This window comes from Trichosurus vulpecula, chromosome 3 (genome assembly GCF_011100635.1).
Source record: "Trichosurus vulpecula isolate mTriVul1 chromosome 3, mTriVul1.pri, whole genome shotgun sequence".
NCBI classification, from domain to species: domain Eukaryota; kingdom Metazoa; phylum Chordata; class Mammalia; order Diprotodontia; family Phalangeridae; genus Trichosurus; species Trichosurus vulpecula.
In genome coordinates, this window is record NC_050575.1 from 21,681,985 (window position 1) to 21,702,374 (window position 20,390).

Here is a 20,390-nt window from a genome sequence, read left to right on the forward strand (position 1 = left end):
ATGCCTACAGGTCTTTGCTGAAAGAATCAGACCCATGGTACGAGATGGCGTATATTTTATATATGAAGCTCTCCATGGGCCCCCAAAGAAGATTCTTGTAGAAGGTGCCAATGCAGCCCTCCTCGATATTGACTTTGGTAAGTTAAAAATCCAATGGAGCCAGCTCAGGCCCAAAGTAATGGCTGGTATCTAGGGAGAAGTTAGTTACCTAAATGTCTGGCATGATTTAGAGAGTGCTAGGCTAGAGACAGAGATCAGTTTTGATAAACAGGGGGTGAGATCACTTTCAGGCATGGACAGGTAGATGCTGATTTTACAAGGCCATGGACAGGTCGAATAAAGTCAAACTTATTTCTTTGCTCTGCAGCTCAGAGGTGGTGATGGGAGAGCCCTAGAGCTGAGTAATGCTCTGTGAGGGTTTTCATGGGGGTGGAGGATCTCAGGATAGAAGTAGCTAAGGGAAAACTGGAACGTTCATTCATTGACCCCATAGGAACAGAATAAGGGGACTGGGCTGAATAAAACTTGGCTGTAATTTAGCACTTTTAACTCTAACCTGTCTAAATCACCTACACCCCTCAAACATTACTGAGAATTTTCTTTGCACCTCTCTAATGCACTGGTAGTTAAATATTGTGTTAATGCCTGGAATATCCTCCTTGACCCTTTTCCACACTTTACAAGCCACATCAAAATGCGGTTTTCTCCACAAAACTTTCCTTGATCTCCCTGGTAATCTATAACCCCTCAGACCTCACACTGCTGTTTTGTAATTATCTAATATACTTTTAATATATTGCTATATATTATATTTAACTCTAGTTGTCTTTCTAAACTGTGTTGTTGTTCAGTCTTTCAGTTGGGTCTGACTCTTCATGACCAATGGACCATAACATGCCAGGCCCTTCTATCCTTCACTATCTCCTGAAGTCTGTACAAGTTCACGTTTATTGCGTCCATGAAACTATCTGTCCATCTCATCCTCTGCCATCCCCTTTTCCTTTTGCCTTTGATCTTTCCCCACATCAGGGTCTTTTCCAATGACTCCCATCTTCTCATTATGTGGCCAAAGTTTTGAAGCTTCAGCTTCAGCATGAACTAATTTCTTTAATATTGACTGATTGGATCTCCTGCTCTCCAAGGGACTCTCAAAAGTCTCCTCTAGCACCACAATTTGAAAGCGTTGGTTCTGAGGTCCTCAGCTTTCCCTGTGGTCCAGCTCTCACAATCATCCATTACTACTGGAAAAACTATAGCTTTGACCATGTGGGCCTTTGCCAGCAAGGTGCCATCTCTGTTTCTTAGCACGCCATCCAGATTTGCCATAGCTTTCCTTCCAAGGAGCAAGCATCTTAATTTCATGAGGCAAATAGGGGAATGTCAAATGTCACTGGTTGAACTTTCTTGTCTCTTCCAGGCACTTACCCCTTTGTGACCTCGTCTAACTGCACCGTGGGGGGAGTGTGCACGGGGCTGGGGATCCCGCCACAGAATGTGGGAGACGTATTTGGCGTGGTTAAGGCCTATACCACCCGCGTGGGAATTGGTGCCTTTCCTACTGAACAAATCAATGTAAGTCTGCCATTTAAACCATCTAGCTTATCTTACCGAGGGTCTACTGACTACCGCGAGATCTAATATTTGAAGCTGAATGGGAGGGACCTTAGAGATCACTTAGTCCTGCCATAGCTAGCCGTACAATGGATAGAGTGCTGGGCCTAACATCAGGAAGACCTGAATTCAAATCCAGCCTCAGACACGTAGTAGCTGTGTGAACTTGAGTAAGTCACTTAACCCTGTTTGCCTCAGTTTCCTCATCTGTAAATAAGATGGAGAAGGAAATGGCAAACCACTCCAGTATCATAGCCAAGAAAACCCCAAATGAGGTCACAAAGACTTGGACATGACTGAACACCAATGGCATTCCACAGATGAAGAAACTGAGGCCCAGAGAGGTTTCCTTTAATCAGACAAGTAGTGAGTAGGGAAGCCAGCACTGATTAGATATCGCTTCCTCTCAGGAGGTCTGCTTTCTCATCCATAAAGTAGAATCTTGCCTCCCTCACAGGGCTGTTTTAAGGAGCCAAGAGAAAAGGAGTATGAATGGACTTAGTAAAATGGAAGTCCTCTACAAACAGGAGGGACTTATTAGGTTGTCTGCATTATTGGTCTACATAAGAAGTCTAAGACACAGTCCTAGCCCCCAAGGACCAGAGGACTGACTTTCATGTCCCAAACAAGGTCAAAAACAGAAGAAAGTGAAACAGAGTACAAAGAGCCCAGGACTTAGAGTCAGGAGACCCAAGTCTATTTATCCGAGTAGTCTTAGGAAAGACTCACTCAACCTCTCGGGATCTCCACGTCTTCAATGGTCAAATGAGGGAGTCAGGCTACATGATCTCCAAGGTTCCTTCCAGGCCAAATGTTCTTTGATTCTAAATCCATGGGGCTGAACTGGGACAAAAACCAGAAACTCCTGCCTATGCAGGGTGGACGTGCCTTTGAGTTAAAGCTTTCGATAGTCATGAGGCGGTGGACAGAACACTGAGCCTGGAGTCGGGACAGACCTGAGTTCAAACTGAGCCTCAAGCACCTAGCAGCTATGTGATTCTGGGCACGTCACACAACCTGTTTGCCTCAGTTTCCTCATTTGTAAAATGGGGATGATAATAATGGCACCTGCTTCTCAAGGTTGTTGTGAGTGCCAAATGAGATAATATCTGTAAAGCAATTAGCACTGTCTATGGCATATAATTTGTTATTGTTCAGTTGCATCTGATTCCTCATGATCTCTTTGGGGTTTTCTTGACAAAGATAGTAGGGTGGTTCGCCATTTCCTTCTCCAGCTCATTTTACAGATGAGGAAACTGAGGCAAACAAGGTTAAGTGACTTGCTCAGGGTCCCACAGCTGGTATCTAAGACCAGATTTGAACTTGGGAAGAGGAGTTTTCCTGACTCTAGACCTAGCACTGTACCCGCTGCACCACCTAGCTGCCCTCTACCTGGTGTAGAATATTGTATAAACGTCAGTGAGGGAAACATCCTAATGCAGTGGAAGGGATCAGGGGTCTGCCACTCACCAGCTGTGCAAGACTTGTCGATGAGTCATTTCCTCTTAACTTCTGATTCTTCCTTTATAAAATGAAGTACTAACAGCTGTACCACCTGCTTCCCAGTGCAATAGTGAAGAAAATTATAAAGAGCCACAGAGATGTCAGCTATTGTTACTAAGATGGATTCCAGTTAAGAAGACCGCGTCGGACTCTTTGGGGACTCTGACCAGTCTCACATCTGGGAGGGGGAAGACCCCAGGTGTTTTACCCAGACAATCATAGGGGAGTCCAGGGGAAGAATACATCATCCCTGCCATCAGGGATATCATAGTTTTGAAACATACTCATAAATGTAAAAGAGTAAATAGTACAAGAAAGAGTATAATTATGGTGCTGTGGGAAAACTCAGGCTTGGAAGGAAACCCCCCAGCTCTGCCATTTACTTGCTTTGTGAACTTGGTCCTGGCTCTTAGAACTATAGAATCTCAGAGCTGGAAGGGATCCAACCCCTATCTCAGCAAGAATCCCTTCTATGACATCCCAGACAAGTGGCCCTCAGTTTCCACCGGAGAAGCTTCGGTGATGCTAAACTCAGCACCTCACAAGGCACTCATTCCAGTTCACTTGGACACCTCCAATTATTCAAAGTTTTTCTCTTCTATCAACCTGAAATAGACCTCTGTGTTCCAGATGTATATACTTCTGCCCTTTGGGGGCAAACAAAACAAATGAAATTCCTCCTCAGCGTATTTTTCTAAGATTTCTATCGTGTTCTCCCTAAGTCTTTTCTTCTTTGAGCTAAATATACCCAGTTCCTGAAACTGATCTTAACTTGACATGGTATTGAGTGTAGCAGCTGCCCTCTGCGTGGGCACTAGAGTAAATGACCTTGAAAATTCTTCTCAGCACTGGCATTCAGGAGTTCTGTGAATTAAGTGTTAAATCTAAGGGGCTCCCACTCTGAGCCTGGAAAATGAAGAGATAAAATTGGGTTGGAATCGTCAGGGAAGTCTTCATGGACAAAGTGAGAATTGATCTGGGTCTTGAAGGATGAGTGTTTCAGCTAGGCAGAGAGGAAAGAACAGAGGCATAAATCGGCATCATTAAATCTCCCTTCTCTTTGTGCAGGAAATTGGAGACCTGTTACAGAACCGAGGCCATGAGTGGGGAGTGACCACAGGCAGAAAACGGCGCTGTGGCTGGTTAGACCTTATGATTCTGAGATACGCACACATGATCAATGGATTTACTGCGTAAGCAATCATTCCTCTGATGAGCATCTAGTCTTTGTTCATACTGTACTAGGCCATGCTGGGAAGAAGATTGAGGAAGAATAACCCTAGGCAGCCTCTGGGGAATTTCACAGCCTGAGGTTTAGGGAAGGAAGTCAGTCAGTGAGCTTTCATTAAGCACCTACTATGTGCCAGGTACTCTGCTAAGTGCAGGGATACAAAAAAAGGAGTTCACATTTTAATGGGAAAGGCAACATGCAAAAAAAAAATTGTAAATACAAGACATACACATGTGTATGCACACATACACACACAGATATATAGCTATATGTCACAGATGGATAAACACACATCCATATAGATAGTGAAAATGGAAGGTACTCTCAGAGGAAAGATACTAGTAGCTGAGGGAACCAGGGAAGGCCTCTCTCAGAAGGGAGCATCGCAGTTGAGCCTTAAAGGAAGCCAGAGAAGCCAGGAGGGAGATTATTCCAGGTGTAGGGGACAGCCAGGGAAAAGGCTCAGTAAGGAGAGACAGGGACTTGTGTAAGTAAGCCAATATAGTTGGATTGCAGCATATGGAGGCAATTCAAGTGTTAAAACACAACAAAGACAGGATGAAGCAGATCGTGAAGAGTTTTAAAGGACAAACAGGGGATTTTCTGTTTGATCCTGGAGGTCACAGGCAGCCAGGAGAAAAAAATTGGGGATAATAATAATACCTACCTCTCAGAGCTGTTGTGAGGATCAAATGAGATACTTTGCAAATATTATATAATAGCAATTTTACAGATGAAGGAATTGAGGCAGACAGATGTTAAGTGACTTACCCAAAGTCACACAGCTAGGAAGTGTCTGAGGCTAGATTTGAACTCAGGTCTTCCTGACTCCAGGCCCAGTGCTGTAGCCACTGCACCTCCTAGCTCTGTAATTGAGAGTTCACTATGTTTGCAAAATTGAATAAACCTAAATTCCTTCCTTACTGATCTGATTTTGACTTCTTCACTGTTTCATGGTTGTGAGTCTTGTTTGTTCATTATCTATATGGATGTGTGTATATCCAACATTTACTAAGCACTTAATATAGGCTATTTCCCCCTCCTTCCCTTGAAGGTAAATTACTTAAAGACTCGCTTTAAATTCAGAGCCTCAGTCATACACATATTAGAACTAAGACAAACTAATTCTTAGCCTAAGTCAAACATAATTAGAAAGATTTATCTGAGGCCAAAATTAAAAAACAACCATGTGATGTATGACAAAGTCAGATGTAATGGTTCTCTTTTTGAAATTATCCACTGTTGCATTTGTGTCTCAACTCACATCCGCGGGAACAAATAAATGAGAGGTGATTATGACTTTTGGAAAATGAGAGGTGATTACTACCTTTGGGAAAATGGAATAATAACCATCCCATATGTCTATTAACACGTTCAGGTTTACAAAGTACTTTCCTCGCAATACGCCTGGGAGGTGGCTAGTTGGTGTATTATTAACTTTTATTCACATTTTAGAGATGGCGAAATTATTATAATGTTCAACCATCTCCAATAACGTTCTCAAATCTATAGAGTGTTCTATAGAATCCTATTCATTCCTGTGAATAGGGCTGAGCAAAGAATGTTAACATTTTCAACATTAGCACAACATTCCCTTTTAGAAGGTTAAATGTTAATTATATCATATGTATGTACAATTTTGTTATAGAGGTGAAAACATTGATTATTATTAGTATGATTATATTGTATATGAAAATTAAATTTATTATATTGCCAGTATAACATTATATATATGAAAAATACCTAAAGTGGAAGTTTTTAGCATTAAAATTTGCTTAATTTCCTACATTTTGCGCTATAATGTCTCTAAATCCCCTTTTTACCCAGAATATCCAAGTCCCCATTCTCCTGCATGAGCACGTATAGATTTCAATCTCCCAATTTTCAATGGCCAATTGAGTTTGGAAAAGAGTCTATAAATTTTACTGAGCATTGCTCTGTGTACAGCACAGTGCCAGGCACAATGGAGATGAGTGAAGAAGACACTGTTCCTGACCCACAGGTGGTAGTCAGAGCCCAGTTGGGAAAATAATATCTACACATGCTAAAAATTAAATTGGAAAACAAGACAACAGAAGAGGGGTCCTTTTCGGAGCCTTACTTTCCTAATCTGTAAAATGGTGATCCCTTAAGGACTTACTTTAGAGTTGTCGTGGGGAAATTGTCTTGTCAACTTTAAAGCATTACGTGAACTGTTATAATTGTGATATTTGACAATATACCATTTTCTGAAATACTTTGGGGTTTTTTCCACTTACAAGGCTTTTAATTTAAGTACATAGAAGTACAAACAAATCAGCTAGAAGCTTTACGTTGAATGGTTATTAGTACACAATACAGTGTTGGTATGATTCACAACTAGTTAATAAGTATCTGGGCCCTAAGTGATATGTTACACAGGCCCTTTTTGCTACTAATTTCAAAGTTACTAACTCCGAGGGGACACGCCACTTTAGCATCACTTAGGGCAAAAGACCAAACCATTTTTAGTAGCCTTGGTTCTAGTGAGGTCCTGCTAGGCCCAGAGGTGAGGGCAGAATTGAGGGGGTGTGAATGATATTAGGTGCTGTGAACAAACTATCGATAATGACATTTAGTCTTTTAATGCTTTGGTTTTGAATAGGCTGGCATTAACCAAACTGGATATCCTGGATGCCCTAGACGAGATTAAAGTTGGTGTTTCATACAAGCTGAATGGAAAAAGAATTCCGTACTTTCCAGGTAAGTTAGAGTACACCATGGTTGCCTTTCCAGTCAGCTCTCCTTCCTAAATGATGTGCACCCCCTTCCCTGCTGGCTCTGTCAGAATTAAAGAGTTTGGGTCAGGTCTTCGTTAAAGGTGCTTTAGAGAGGCATCTTTTCCATTCCTTCAGTCTCTCTAAAATTTGACACAAGGATTTTGATGACTAAGATCTGATTATGAGCCACTGAGACACACCAGGGCAATGATACCTTGCCATGCAAAATACTAAATAGGACCACGGTGAGTTAGATCTGCCTACAGCCACAGTGCAGTCATTTAGGCAACAGAATATGGTAGAAAGTGAACTGGCCCAGGAATCAGGGGACCAGAGTTCAAAGTCTCACTGTGCAATCTCCTCTCTGCGACCTCTTTTAGTCATTTCACTTCCATGAGACTTGTTTTCTCCTCTGTAAATCACAGTATTTGCTTGCTAGGAAGATTAAATAACATGGTACATGTAAAACGTTTGGTAAACCACAGAATCAGTTTTAGGAGGGACAGGGCCGAATTAGAGATGTCTGGAGAAGACATCCAGGACAAGGAAGGGACTACAGATCTTGCTATGGGAAGCTTAGTGGAAGGAACTGGGGCTCTTTAGCCTGGAAGAGGGAAGACTCAGGGTGGACACGACTGCTATCTCGAGTATTTGAAAGGTTGTTATGGAGGAGAGATTAAACTTGTTTTGTTTGGCCTCAGAGGGCAGAACTTGTAAGACATCTGCAGCAAGGCAGATGTGGGCTCAGTATGAAGGAATGCACAACAATTAAAGCTGTCCAAAAGTGTAATGGATTGCTAGGGAGCCGGTGGATTCCAAGTCACTAAAAGTCTTTCCGGAAAAGCAGGATGACCATTTGTCAGGGCTGTTGCCAAGGGGATTATTGTTCAGGTAAGGACTGAACTAGATCATCTTAGAGGTCTTGTTCCAACTCTGAGATTCTATGATTTTTTTTAATCAGACCTGTGATTGTATGGGAGGTCCCTTTACCAATGCCTAGGACACCAATGCTGATATGTGTCAGAGAAAAGACTCGAACCAGGGTTTTCCTGACCCTGAAGACAACTTTCTATCCACTACTCCATGCCACTTCTTTCTGTGATTATTATCAGCTAAAAAGCGAACAATAGAAGAAGTCCAGGACTGAGTGGCAAGAAACCTAGGTTCTGTTTCTAACTCTTTCTACTTTCTAGTTGTGTAACATTGAACAGTTCTGACCCTCAGAAACCTCTGAGGAAGGGGAGGAATAATACCTGCCTGCCTCTCTCCCTAGTTCATTCATCAGTCATTCATTAAACATTTGTTAAGCACCTGTTGAAACTGCAATGGGTATTGAAAGAAATACGCACGCAAATGCCCTTTGGAAAGTAAAGGACTGTTATAAATAATTTCACACAGTAAGGAGCTTTTCAATGGATAATTTAAAATCTTTTGATTTTACCAAAATGGAAAGGTTCTTTCTTTTAGGCACACAATTGTGCTTGGCTTAAAGACCAAGAAGCAGGATGGTACAGTGGAAGGCTCCCTGAACTGGGAGACAAGAGAGTCCCATTCTGCTCTGCCACCAACTTACTGCATGATCATGGACAAGTCATTTCCTGCCCCTGGGCCCTGTACCATGAAGAGGTTGTCCTAGATGATCTCTAAAATCCATCCTGGCTCTGACATCCTGAGTCTAAATGCTACCATGATACTACTTCTTCCCCACTGCCCTATTTCTGCTTTGTCCTCTCTTACACACTACACCTTCTACCCAGCTTTCTTCAGCTAGCTGATCGCCCTGTGCTGCTGTGCTCAGAGCACAGCGTTTAAAGAGAGAAAGCCCTACGCTGTCCCCTACCCCTAACTCCACCTCCAGCTTCGTCTGTGTTTCTTGTTCATCATCCGAGCCCACAGGCTCTGTGACCTGAGTTTCCTTGGGCCTTTGAGTGAATGGATGCTACCGGGGCCTCATGGGAAACAGAAGTGTCAGCCTGGTTATTTTCTTTAACCCCCATTGCCTCCTGGAGGAATAAGGAAGCAGTGAAAGGAGGTGACTAAAGATGACACCAGAATACATGAACACAGATCACAACTGGTCTATGACTTGGTAGATAAATCCTACAAAGTTGCCTAAGGCAATAGACATTGAGTGACCTGACCAGAGACACACAGCTATTATCAAAGTCTGCCTTCCTATGAACCCAGTGCCACACTGCTACACTGTATGAAAAATGATACCGCAATAATATCCTGCATTTCTAAAGCATTTTATGGTTTTCGCAAACACTTTCTTTATAACAGAGCTAGGTAACAGCAGGCCAGACAGCTATTACTATCCACATTTAACAAATAAATTGAGACCCAGAGAAGTCAGATGAATTGTTCACGGTCACACAGCTATTATTAAACAATAATTCACATTTACATAGCACTTAAAGATTTATAGAGTACTTTCCTCACAGCATTCCCGTAAGGTAAGGTAGATAACACACATATCATTTGACAGATGACGAAATGGAAGCCCAGACAGAGCCACAGGGCTCAGAACACCGTGACTCCCTCCTCCATTCAGAGAGAAAACAAACAGGGCGTGCTTGCAGCCAGGCAACCCTGGAATACAACACCCAAATAAAGGATCACATGATAAGTACAGTAGAGAAGAGCTCCTAAATGTTGGCTGAGCATTGTTTCTGGGAATCTATCAGTACAGCCCTGGAGGTCTCCAGAAGGAGACAGGCTAAGGGGGAAGAAGATCAGAATTGACAGAGCCAAAATCATCTTCTTTATTCATATCCCCAGTCATCATCACCATAACAACAACGCAGCAGACATACCTGTAGAGCTTTGTCTGTCTTTCTACTCAAAATCTGTCCAGGGTTCTCTATTGCTCACTTTAAAGTTAAGGCTTGTTTGTGGGGCATTCAAGACCCTCCACAATCTGAAGCCAAGCTGACTTCCAGCCTTATCTCCCATATTCTTCTGCACAGAGTTTATGTTCCAGCACCATTCTCTGACCCCTGAACATGACTTGTACATTACAGCAATGTGTCTTTAATCTGTCCTTACCTTTCACTATTACATTCCTAGCTGTCTTCTAAAGCATAGATCAAATGCTAAGTCTTCTTTGAAACCTTCCCTTCTTCCTTTTCCCCATAACCAGGTTTTTCTGAAATCGCACCCCCTTGTCAAACCACACACACACACACACACACACACACACACACACACACACACACTTTTAGCCTGATACCATCACGCCCAGTACTACTGTTCAGTATTATTCGACTGTTATTTCCTAACAATCTCCACAATTTGCTTAGCAGTTCTCCAATTTGCCACCACAAAAAGAAATGCTGAAAGTATTTTTGTACATAGAGGTCCTTTCCTTTTTTCTTTGATGTCTTTGGGATACAGACCTTGTAGTGATACTGCTAGAATATAAATAGGTTCTAAAGGGGGTTTGTGTTACCTTGTTACATAGCTATAAAAGGAGAGACTGAAAAACCTCACTATGAGAGGGCATATAGAAGGGACTCCTTCACTGGGCGGGAAGTTCGCCCTTTGATTCTGTGACTATACGATGCTATGAATCCATGTGTTTTCCCCTAGCTAATCAGGAAATACTTCAGAAGGTGGAAGTGGAGTATGAAACAATGCCTGGATGGAAGACAGATACAACAGGGGCCAGAAAATGGGAAGACCTCCCTCCCAAGGCTCAGAATTATATCCGGTTTGTGGAGAATCACATTGGCGTAGCAGGTGGGTTTCTGTTGGGTCATTTCAGTTGTTTCCAGCTCTTTCTAACCCCATTTTGGGGTTTTGTTGGCAAAGATGCTAGAATGGTTTGCTGTTTCCTTCTCATTTTACAGATTAAGGAACTGAGGCAAACAGGGTTAAGTGACTTTCCCAAGGTCACACAGCCAGTGTCTAAGCCCAAATTTGAACTCATGAAGATGAGTCTTTCTGATTCTCCACAGTATCACTTGCCTGATTGGGACACACCCACCAGGTCTGTCCTGAACACTAGGCACGCTCAGATCTACACAAGTGCTGACCCATGTGATTAAGAGGGGCTGGGATGATGGGACAGACAATGATGGAATGTAAAAATCTGAAATGTAAACTTTATGGGGGTTTTTTGGAGGGAAAATAGAGAGTGGAAAAGAGCCCTAGTCTGGATATCAGCAGGCTTGGCATCTACTCCTGTTTGTGCCACTTTCTGTGTCATCTTGGGCAAGTTGTTTTAACTTCTGAGTCTCATTTTCCTCATATAAAATGGAAAGATAATCTACATCCAGAGAAAGAACTAGGGAGTCTGAGTGCAGATTGAGGCACCCTGTTCGCTCTCCTTTTTTTTCTTTCTTTTGTTTTTTTTTTTCTCTTTTGGGTTTTGTTTTTTTTTTGTTTTGTTTCTTCTTTCTCATGATTCATTTCATTGGTCATAATTCTTCTTTACAACTTGACTATTGTGTAAATAAGTTCAACGCAAAGTTATATGTAGAAGATATATCGGATGTCTTGGGGAGAGGGGAAGGGGGGAAGAAAATCTGGAACTCAAAATCATGCAGAACTGAGTGTTGTAAACTAAAAATAAAAAATCTTAATTAAAAAATGTAAAGATAAAATAAGAAGGACAATAATATCTACACTGTCCACTTCACAGGCTTATTGTGCAGCTCAGGGGAGATCCTGCTTGTGAAAGTATAAAACACTGAAAGACCACCATCATTAACCATTTGTTGTCCAGTCATTTCAGTCATAGCCAACTCTCTGTGACCTCATTTGGGGTTTTCTTGGCAAAGACACTGAAATGGTTTGACATTTCCTTCTCCAACTCATTTTAGAGATGAGGAAACTGAGGCAAACCGGGTTAAGTGACACAGCTAGTAAGTGTATGAAGCTGGATTTAAACTCACGTCCTCCTGACTCACGGCCTAGCACTCTATCCACTGCACCAGCCACATCATTAACCACAGTGGTATGTAAAAGGGAGCAATTAATTTCAACTTGAAAGGCAATAGTTAAAAAAAAAAAACAGTGATCTTGGAAGTAGAATGCCCAAATTTGAGCCCTGGCACCCACATTTAGTGTCTGTGTAACTAGATACATTACTTCAGTTCTGAGTCATCTCTCAGTTTCCCTATCTGTTAAAAGTCAATCAAACAAACGTGTTGTGTCTACTATGAGGGAGGTTTTGTGCTGGGGTGGCTGGGGATCCTAAGACAAAATAGCCCTTATCTTTTAGGGGCTTCTATTTTGTCAGAGGGACACACGACAAGTAAACACAAAGTATAGACCAAATAATACAAAGCAATTTCAGGAGAAGAAAAGTTTAGCGACTGGGGAAGGGGGGAGAGAATCAGGAAGGGAAGACTTCATGGAAGAGGTGACGCCTGAACTGTCTTGAAGGAAGCTAGGGATTCTTGAGGCAGAAGGGAAGGGTGAGCTCATTCAATAGCCGTGCAAACGTGCAGAGTTGGGGATACGATGTCATGTACAAGGAACAGCAGGACAGTCTGTCTAGGATGGGGAGTGCATGAAGACGAGTAATGTAAATGAGCCCAGAAAAACCCTGGCTGACGATTTTGCATTTTGTCCTGGCAGTAATAGTGAGACACGAAGGGTTTTTTAGTAAAAGGATGACACGGTCAGATGGATGCTTTGGCAGCTGTGGGGAGTATAGACTGAAGGAAGAAGAGACATGAGGCACGGAGGTCAATGAGAGGCTCTCACAGTTGTCTGGGCGAGTGATTATGCCCCTCAGCTAACGCAGAGGCTGTGTGAGGAGAAGAAAGGGAAAATGTCCCGGAGGAAGAACTGTCAAGATTTGGAGGTCAAGGAGAGTCGTGCATTATCTACCTCCTCCGGTGGTTAGGAGGAAAACCCTTTGTAACGTTCTAGAGAAGTTTTAGCATTGTCATTGATTTCAAATCCTGATTCTTTTTAATCTAAAAAAACCTTTTGCAGCAGGGAAGAGGTTAGAGGGAGGGCTGATGAGAATGTTCTGAATAGGCTAATAGAAATAGCAGGAAATAGCGAGTGAACGATACTGAACAACTGTGTTGGGCGTGATGGCACTGGACCAAAGAGTGGTCACAGTCAACGAGCGCTGTTGGTTACCAATCACTTTCTTCACATCCCAATGAGGAAGGCAGGACGAGTATCATTGTTCCAATTTGCAGAGGAGGAAACAGGATAAGAGAGGGGAGGTAACTTGCCCAGGGTCATGAAGACAGCGAGTACCAGATCCAGGGCTCAGACCTGCACTGATCTGATAGTTCACAGCATCTCCACTGGAAAGGACCCTGGAAGCAAGGCGGAGGGAGGGAAAGATGCTGAATGTGGAGTCAGGGGACTCCTTGTAGAGCCCTGAATCTACCTCTCCTCATTGTATCCGGTCTGTTCCTGGCTCCTCATGCAGACACTGATGCCAGCTGCTTCTCTACCAGGGGATGCTGTTGGGATACCAATGGAAAATCTAAATCCTCTGACCAAGAAGGAGGGAGTGCAGGGAGGAGGTTCAAGCTGAAGATTCTCTTCCTCCACCCTCCTCTGGTCTTCTTCCTCCTCTCACTCCACCACTCCCCAACCCTAACAATTCCTTCTCAGGATTGTTTGACTATAGAGCCAAGACAGAGGAGCACAGGCAGCAGCTCAGCTGAGCTCTTCCAATCTTCCCCTCCAAACAACTTTAAAATAATTCTTCAAATCAAATTCCAGAATGGCAGAGCCAACAACAAGTCACGGTGAGACATTTTTCCAACCAGGAGGTTGCCATGGTCGGCCCAAAGCACCACACAGGCAGAGGCAATACCGCCGCTGCAAAACCAGGTGCAGGCCTTAGAGGTGACTACAACGGCGGCGGTGGCAGCAGCTTTAGGAGCTCTAGGCCCGTAGATGGATGATAAGGGGGTGGGACTACCGGTCAGAAAGATTACAGGGAATCCTTTGTTGGCAATGGGTACAGGACCCTGTTGCATCGCCCATATAAGGTTCTAGGTTGCAGTTCCAGGGCTAAGTGGAGCACTAATGCTTTTAGCTGCAGGGGTGCAAGGGACCTGGTCACAATTCTAGAGCCAAGAGGAGCAGTAGTATTTGCAGCTGCAGGGGAGCCAAGGAGGAGGGGCCCTTCCTTGGTAAAGACCAGAGCACAGACCAGGAGAGCAATGACCACATTTCTCCTTGGATCATACAACCTTGGAAGCACTGAAAACTTACAGACCCCCCAGAACTAGCTCTGGAAATAGCAGGACAAAAAATCTGAAGCTTGGGACGACGCTCCCTCTACCCCAGGAGCACAGCCCAACTTTAACATAAAGTTAAAAGTGAAGAAAGAGACTGGAAAAATGAGCAAACAGCAACAACAAAAAGAATCTGACCATAAAAAGTTACCATGGTGAAAGGGAAGTTCAAAACACAAACTGAGAAGGCAGGGATGTTGAAACAGCTACAAGCAAAGCCTCAAAGAAAAATTTGAATTGGATACAAGCCCAACAAAAATTCCTGAAAGAACTCAAAAAGGATTTTAAAACTCAAATAGGAGTGGTAGAGGAAAAATTTGGAAAATAAATGAGAGTGATGCAAGAAATTATGAAAAGAAAGTCAATAGCTTGGTAAAAAGAGGCACAAAACAATACTAAAGAAAATATCACCTTAAAAAACAGAATTAGCCAAATGTAAAAGGCACAAAAATCTGCTGATGAGAAAAACTCCTTAAAAAGCACAATTGGCCAAATGGAAAAGGAGATACAAAAATTCACTGAAGAAAATAACTCCTCAAAAGGTAGAATTGCCAAACAGAAAAAGAGGTACAAAAGCTCACTGAGGATTGTTTGATTACCATACTCTCCCTTTGCTTGCCATTGGATCCAGCTCTCTTTGGTACTGAACTAGCTCCTGATTTTATACAATACCTCCCACCTCCATGACCAGGCCCTCAACCAGTTAGAAGAGACTGCCTGTTGTTTCACTCCAGCTCATCCACTGCCTTTAAAGGACTTTTCAAACTTATTCTAAAGTCTTTCATTGATTGACTGAGACAATGTTCTCACTTGGTTAAGGTATCAGGGGTTAGCATATTATTGCTTACTTTAAAGTGAGATGAGTCACTGATTTATTAAATGTCCCTGTTCCCTTACCCAAACTTTAATGTGCTACGTAAGAGTCAGCTATGCCCCAGGCTTGTCAGATTACCTTAAAGGGATCCAGTTAATTTGATAATCAACAAAAGGTAGAAAAAAGTATAAAGTTGGCAGTGTCCTTTGGTGCCACAAACTTTTTCCACAAAGTGCCTCTTATTCTCCCTTTCAGGCTTTTTTCCCCTACATTTTCTCCTCTTCAACCCCCATTGCCCTTTTTTTTTTGGAGAGGTGAAGACAGGGCAGTTGGGGTTAAGTGACTTGCCCAAGGTCACACAGCTAGTGTGTCAAGTGTCTTAGGCTGGACTTGAACTCAGGTCCACCTAACTCCAGGGCCAGTGCTCTATTCACTGTGCCCCCAGCTGCCCCCACCCCTTGCCCTTCTAATGCCTCAAGTCCAGTTTGTCTGAGGAAAACATTTTATAAACTCATTCACCTGGAGAAGCTGAGGATCGAATATGTGATCCCTACAAGAATTATATTTTTTAAGGAGTCTAGGAAGAACAATGCTTAACCCAAAGGAATAAAGGCATAATTGTGGGAAGGGGTCCCAAGAGTTTCTCCCAGGGATCTGTCTTCAGTTAAGGGCTGTGCCAATGCTCTTATCAAAGATTTAAATGCGAGCATATTTAGCAGGTGTTACAGAGCTAAATGAAATAGCTAAGTCACTGGGCAACAGAATCAGGTTCCAAAATGATGCTGACCTGCTAGAACAAAGGGCAGGCTAGATCTATGCAGTGGAATTTAATAAAGACCAATGTAAAGTCCTCAATCAAAAATCATACATATGAATTCAGGATAGAGGAAACGTATCTAAACAATTATTTGCACAAGAAAAAAAAATTGTTCATGGTTTAAAGGGTAAGAAGCAGCGTAGTAAGATGTAGAGATCCCTAAAGTAGGAACCAGGGGGTTGCCTTCTCGTTCCCAGTCTGCCACTAATTTAATGCATGACCCTGGGCAAGTCACTTCCTCTCTCTGGGCCTTCCTTTCTCTACTTGTAAAATGAGAAGGTTGGTTTCAATGATCTCTAAGATCTCTTCTGGCTCTAACATCCTGAATCTAAATTTTATTTTCCTGACTAGACGCACTGCCCAGACATCAGAGACTGGTGTCCACAATGCTACCTCTTCTTCAGTTCCCCTTGCTGGTTCCTTCCTTCCTTACATACCACCTCCCATCCAGCCTTCTTCAGCTAGCTGACCACCCTTTGCGGCTGTCCTGAGAGCAAGCACTATTTATTTATTTTATAAATATTTTATTTCTTCCCCAATTACATGTTAAAACAATTTTTTAACTTTTTTTTTAAGTTTTGAGTTCCAGATTTTATCCTTCCCTCCCAGCCTCTTCCCTGAGACAGTAAGCAATCAGATATATGTTATACATGTGCAATCATGTAAAATATTTCCATATTAGTCATTTTGTACAAGAAGGCTCTAATAAAAGAAAAAGAATTAAAGAAAGTGAAAAATAGCATGTTTCGGTCTATAGTTAAACAATATCTGTTCTTTCTCTGGAGTCAGATAGTATGCTTCATTATTAGTCCTTTGGGATTTTCTTGGATCACTGTATTGCTGAGAATAACTAAGTCATTCACTACTGATCACTGTACAATATTGCTGTTACTGTGTACAACATTCTCCTGGTTCTGCTGACTTCACTTTGTATCAGTTCTTATAAGTCTTTTCAGGTTTTTCTGGAATCATCCTGTTTGTCATTTCTTTTTTTCTTTTTTTTTAAGTATCTTATTTTCCCCAATTGCACATAAGAACAATTTTTAACATTTGTTTTTAAAATTTTGAGTTCCAAATTCTCTCCTTTCCTCCTTCCCTCTTCCCTGCCCCGATCCCCCAGAAGGCACTGCATGTCATTTCTTACAGCTCAATAGTATTCCATCACAATTATATATCACAGCTTGTTAAGCCATTCCCCAATTGATGGGCATCCCTTCGACTTCCAGTTCTTAGCCACCACAAAAAGAGCTGCTATAAATATTTTAAGCAAGCACTATTTAAAGAGAAAAAAACTCTGTCCCCATCCCTAAGTGATTTGGATATGGATAAATGCTACAAATCAGGGCTTGCTTTATTGTTTTGTTGATTGTTTAGACTTAAGAAAGTGATGGAGAAAATTCTAATAATGTAGATTAAACTTAAAAGTGGGTTGTGCATACTTTTTTTCCTAAGAGTTAGTTATTAAATATTTACCAGCAAACATATTGTCGGAACCTCTCACTTTTGTCTAGAATACCTAAAAAGTATCATCTTTGTTCAGCGGGCCTCTTTCACTATTTCATTATTCTTCCATGGGGCCATGGGGGATTAATGATAATAACTAGGCTGACAGTCCCATTTCCCAGGAGGACCAGGCTGCAGCCTTCCACTCAAAGGACCAAGGCAACTCAGGTTACAAGAACCCCTGGTTTCAGAAATATGGCAACTTGTCCCACAGCTATTTCTATTTGAACTGTACTGAAAATTGTAAGAATGAGATGATGATAATAGTTCACCTCTCTGTAGAGTTTTAAGGTTTACAAAGCATTTTGCTAACAGCCTTGTACTACAAAGAGTCGTATCTCCATTTTACAGTTAAGGAAATTAATCTTTGAGGTCACTGAAATTCTGAGATTCTAATCTCATTCTATCTTGGTTAATAGCTATTAACAATCATCCCTACATAGCGCCTTCCTATGTTTAAAATCTGTTATTAAATCCTCCCTTAGTGTCATTAAGAATATTGCTTATCCTCGATTTTTCTCCCATGTTAGTTTTTTAATGAAATGTAAAAATTATAGCATGTTTGAAATTAATTTGTCTTTTGTTTGCTCTAATAACTATTTGCTATTTTGTGTTTTTCAGTTAAGTGGGTTGGTGTTGGCAAATCAAGAGAGTCTATGATTCAGCTGTTTTAAACAGAGAAAGAACTTCAGTCCTGAGAAGCACAATTCAATAGTCATCTGTTTCCAAAGGCCACAGTAACTATTCTGTTACTGATCAGACTAAGTTGAAAAGATTATGGAAAAAAAAAATAAAAAAGCATATTTTCTGTATTTTTATATATTTATTTAAGCTTTTAGGTCTCAAGTTCCATAATAATTTAAAAGGTGTTTGGAAGCCAAAATTATATAAACACAAAAATTTGAAGTGTTGAAGCTTAGAATAAGAATGAACGAAAATATCCAATGGAAAGAGACAAGGCTGACTCTGGCAGTGACACCTTGGGCCTCCCAGGACCTCAGTTTCCACAACTATAAAATTAAGTGATCTTTAAAGTTTCTCCCAACTCTTAACTTTTTGTAAACCACCTAGTGTTATTTCCACATAGACTTCTTTGCTACAGTAGGGTCATGGAAAGAGAAGGCAAATTGCAATCAAGACAGCTGGGTTAAATTCCTAATTATACCCTCACTAGCTGTATGACCACGGGCAAATAATTTCCCCTTACTTGTGCCTCAGTTTCCTTGCAGATAAAGTATATATCTTATCTCTCTCACAGAACTGTTGCAAGAAAGGGCTTTTAAACCTTAAAGCACAATAAAAATGTGAATTATTCTTCTTCTTAGCAATAATCATATATATGTATACATAGAGAAAAATATATATAGATTTCTATACATACACACATAATAATTGCAACAGACAAGAGCCATTATATACAAAGTTTTAATATGATTTTAATCTAGTTTAAGCACCAAAAGGCCATCGATAGACTGCCATCCCAACCCTTTTGTTGAAGATTCTTTTCTGAGACTTTCATTAGGATCTTTTCTGACTCACAAAGATAAGCAGCTCATTTTCTCAGGCAACCAAAACAGAACAAGCTAGTATTCAAAAAATCAACAAACATTTGATAAGTGCCTACTGTGAAAAAACACTGTGCAAAGTTGCCGAGGATACAAACTGAGACAGTCCCTTCCTTCGAGGAGCACACAAAAGCAGATTTCAGATATAACAATGGAAAATGAAACTGTCTTTCCCGAGACAAGTTCTAGGCTCTATTGTTAGCTAGCTGTGTGACCTTGGCAAAGTCTATTCCTCTCTGAATGCCAGTTTTCTCCTCTACAAAATGAGGACTAGGTGATCTCTAAGGACCCTTGCAGCCCTAACACTCTTTGAATACTCAATAAATACCCATTAGTATAGATTTAAAAAAAAAAAAGGATAAATGAGGGGCAGCTAGGGGGCACAGTGAGTACAGCACCAGTCCTGGAGTCAGGAGGACCTGAGTTCAAATCCATTCTCAGACACCTGACACACTGTGTGACCTTGGGCAAGTCACTTAACCCCAATTGCCTTGCCTCCCCCACTCCAAAAAAAAATTTTTTTTTTTAAAAAGGATAAAGGAAAAGAAGTTAAGAACACTGGGTTTGGAATCAGAGTATCTTTGTCTGAATCCTGGTTCTGTTGCTCATCCCCAGTTTGAGAGAGTCATTTAACTCCTCCAGGCCTCAGGCCCCACATTCGAAGTCCTCACCAGCTCCAAATGGATTTCCGATGACATCAAATGGTTTTACCATCCCACAAAGACCGTGTGGGAGAGGCTCTAATGATTTTAATTACAATTCTCTTTGTACTGACTTCCTCATGACTTCTCTTTAGAAGCTATTTCAAATATCAATCAACGTCTTACCTAACTAAACATGTTAGAAGAATGGAAATGTTAATAATAGCTCAGATTTCTAGAGCACTTTGAGGTTTATAACACGCTATCCTTCCAACAACCCAGTGAGTTAGGTAACACAAATGGTAGTTCCATTTTGCAAAAGAGAAAACTGAGGTCACAAAGCCAGCAAATGGCAGGACCAGAAATCCAATCCACATCACCTGACTTTGTCCACTGCTCCATATTTTTTCTCCTAACCTAAATGGGTGTAGCACTACAAAAGAAAGATGACAGCAACCAACATAGTGTGGCAACCATGGAGTAGAGTGGCTAATTATGAAGAAGTGAGTTCAGATCCAACCTCTGACATTTATTAGCTGTGTGCTTCTGGGCAAATCACTTATAACCTCTGCTTATCCCTCTCATCTGCAACATGGGGATCATAATATCACCTACCTTTCAGAGTTGTTCTGGGCAAAAACTGAGATATTTATAAAGCACTTTACACTTTAAAGTACTATATAAATGCTAGTTATCATCATCATCATCATAATCTTATTATTGTGTAAGTATCCCTGGGTTCAA

The 20,390-nt window shown here is 41.5% G+C and overlaps 1 protein-coding gene across 1 annotated transcript in view; it reads left to right on the forward strand.

The window, feature by feature from the left end:
- The window catches only part of ADSS1 (adenylosuccinate synthase 1), an 81,974-nt gene extending 63,722 nt beyond the window's left edge, over positions 1–18,252 (forward strand). Inside the window, exons 8-13 of the mRNA XM_036750897.1 lie at positions 11–137; positions 1,418–1,572; positions 4,183–4,307; positions 6,969–7,066; positions 10,675–10,824; positions 18,062–18,252. Of these exons, the coding sequence (XP_036606792.1) occupies positions 11–137; positions 1,418–1,572; positions 4,183–4,307; positions 6,969–7,066; positions 10,675–10,824; positions 18,062–18,114 (708 nt within the window). The 3' untranslated portion in view covers positions 18,115–18,252. The remainder of the gene's footprint in view (positions 1–10; positions 138–1,417; positions 1,573–4,182; positions 4,308–6,968; positions 7,067–10,674; positions 10,825–18,061) is intronic.
- Positions 18,253–20,390: the final 2,138 nt, after the last annotated feature.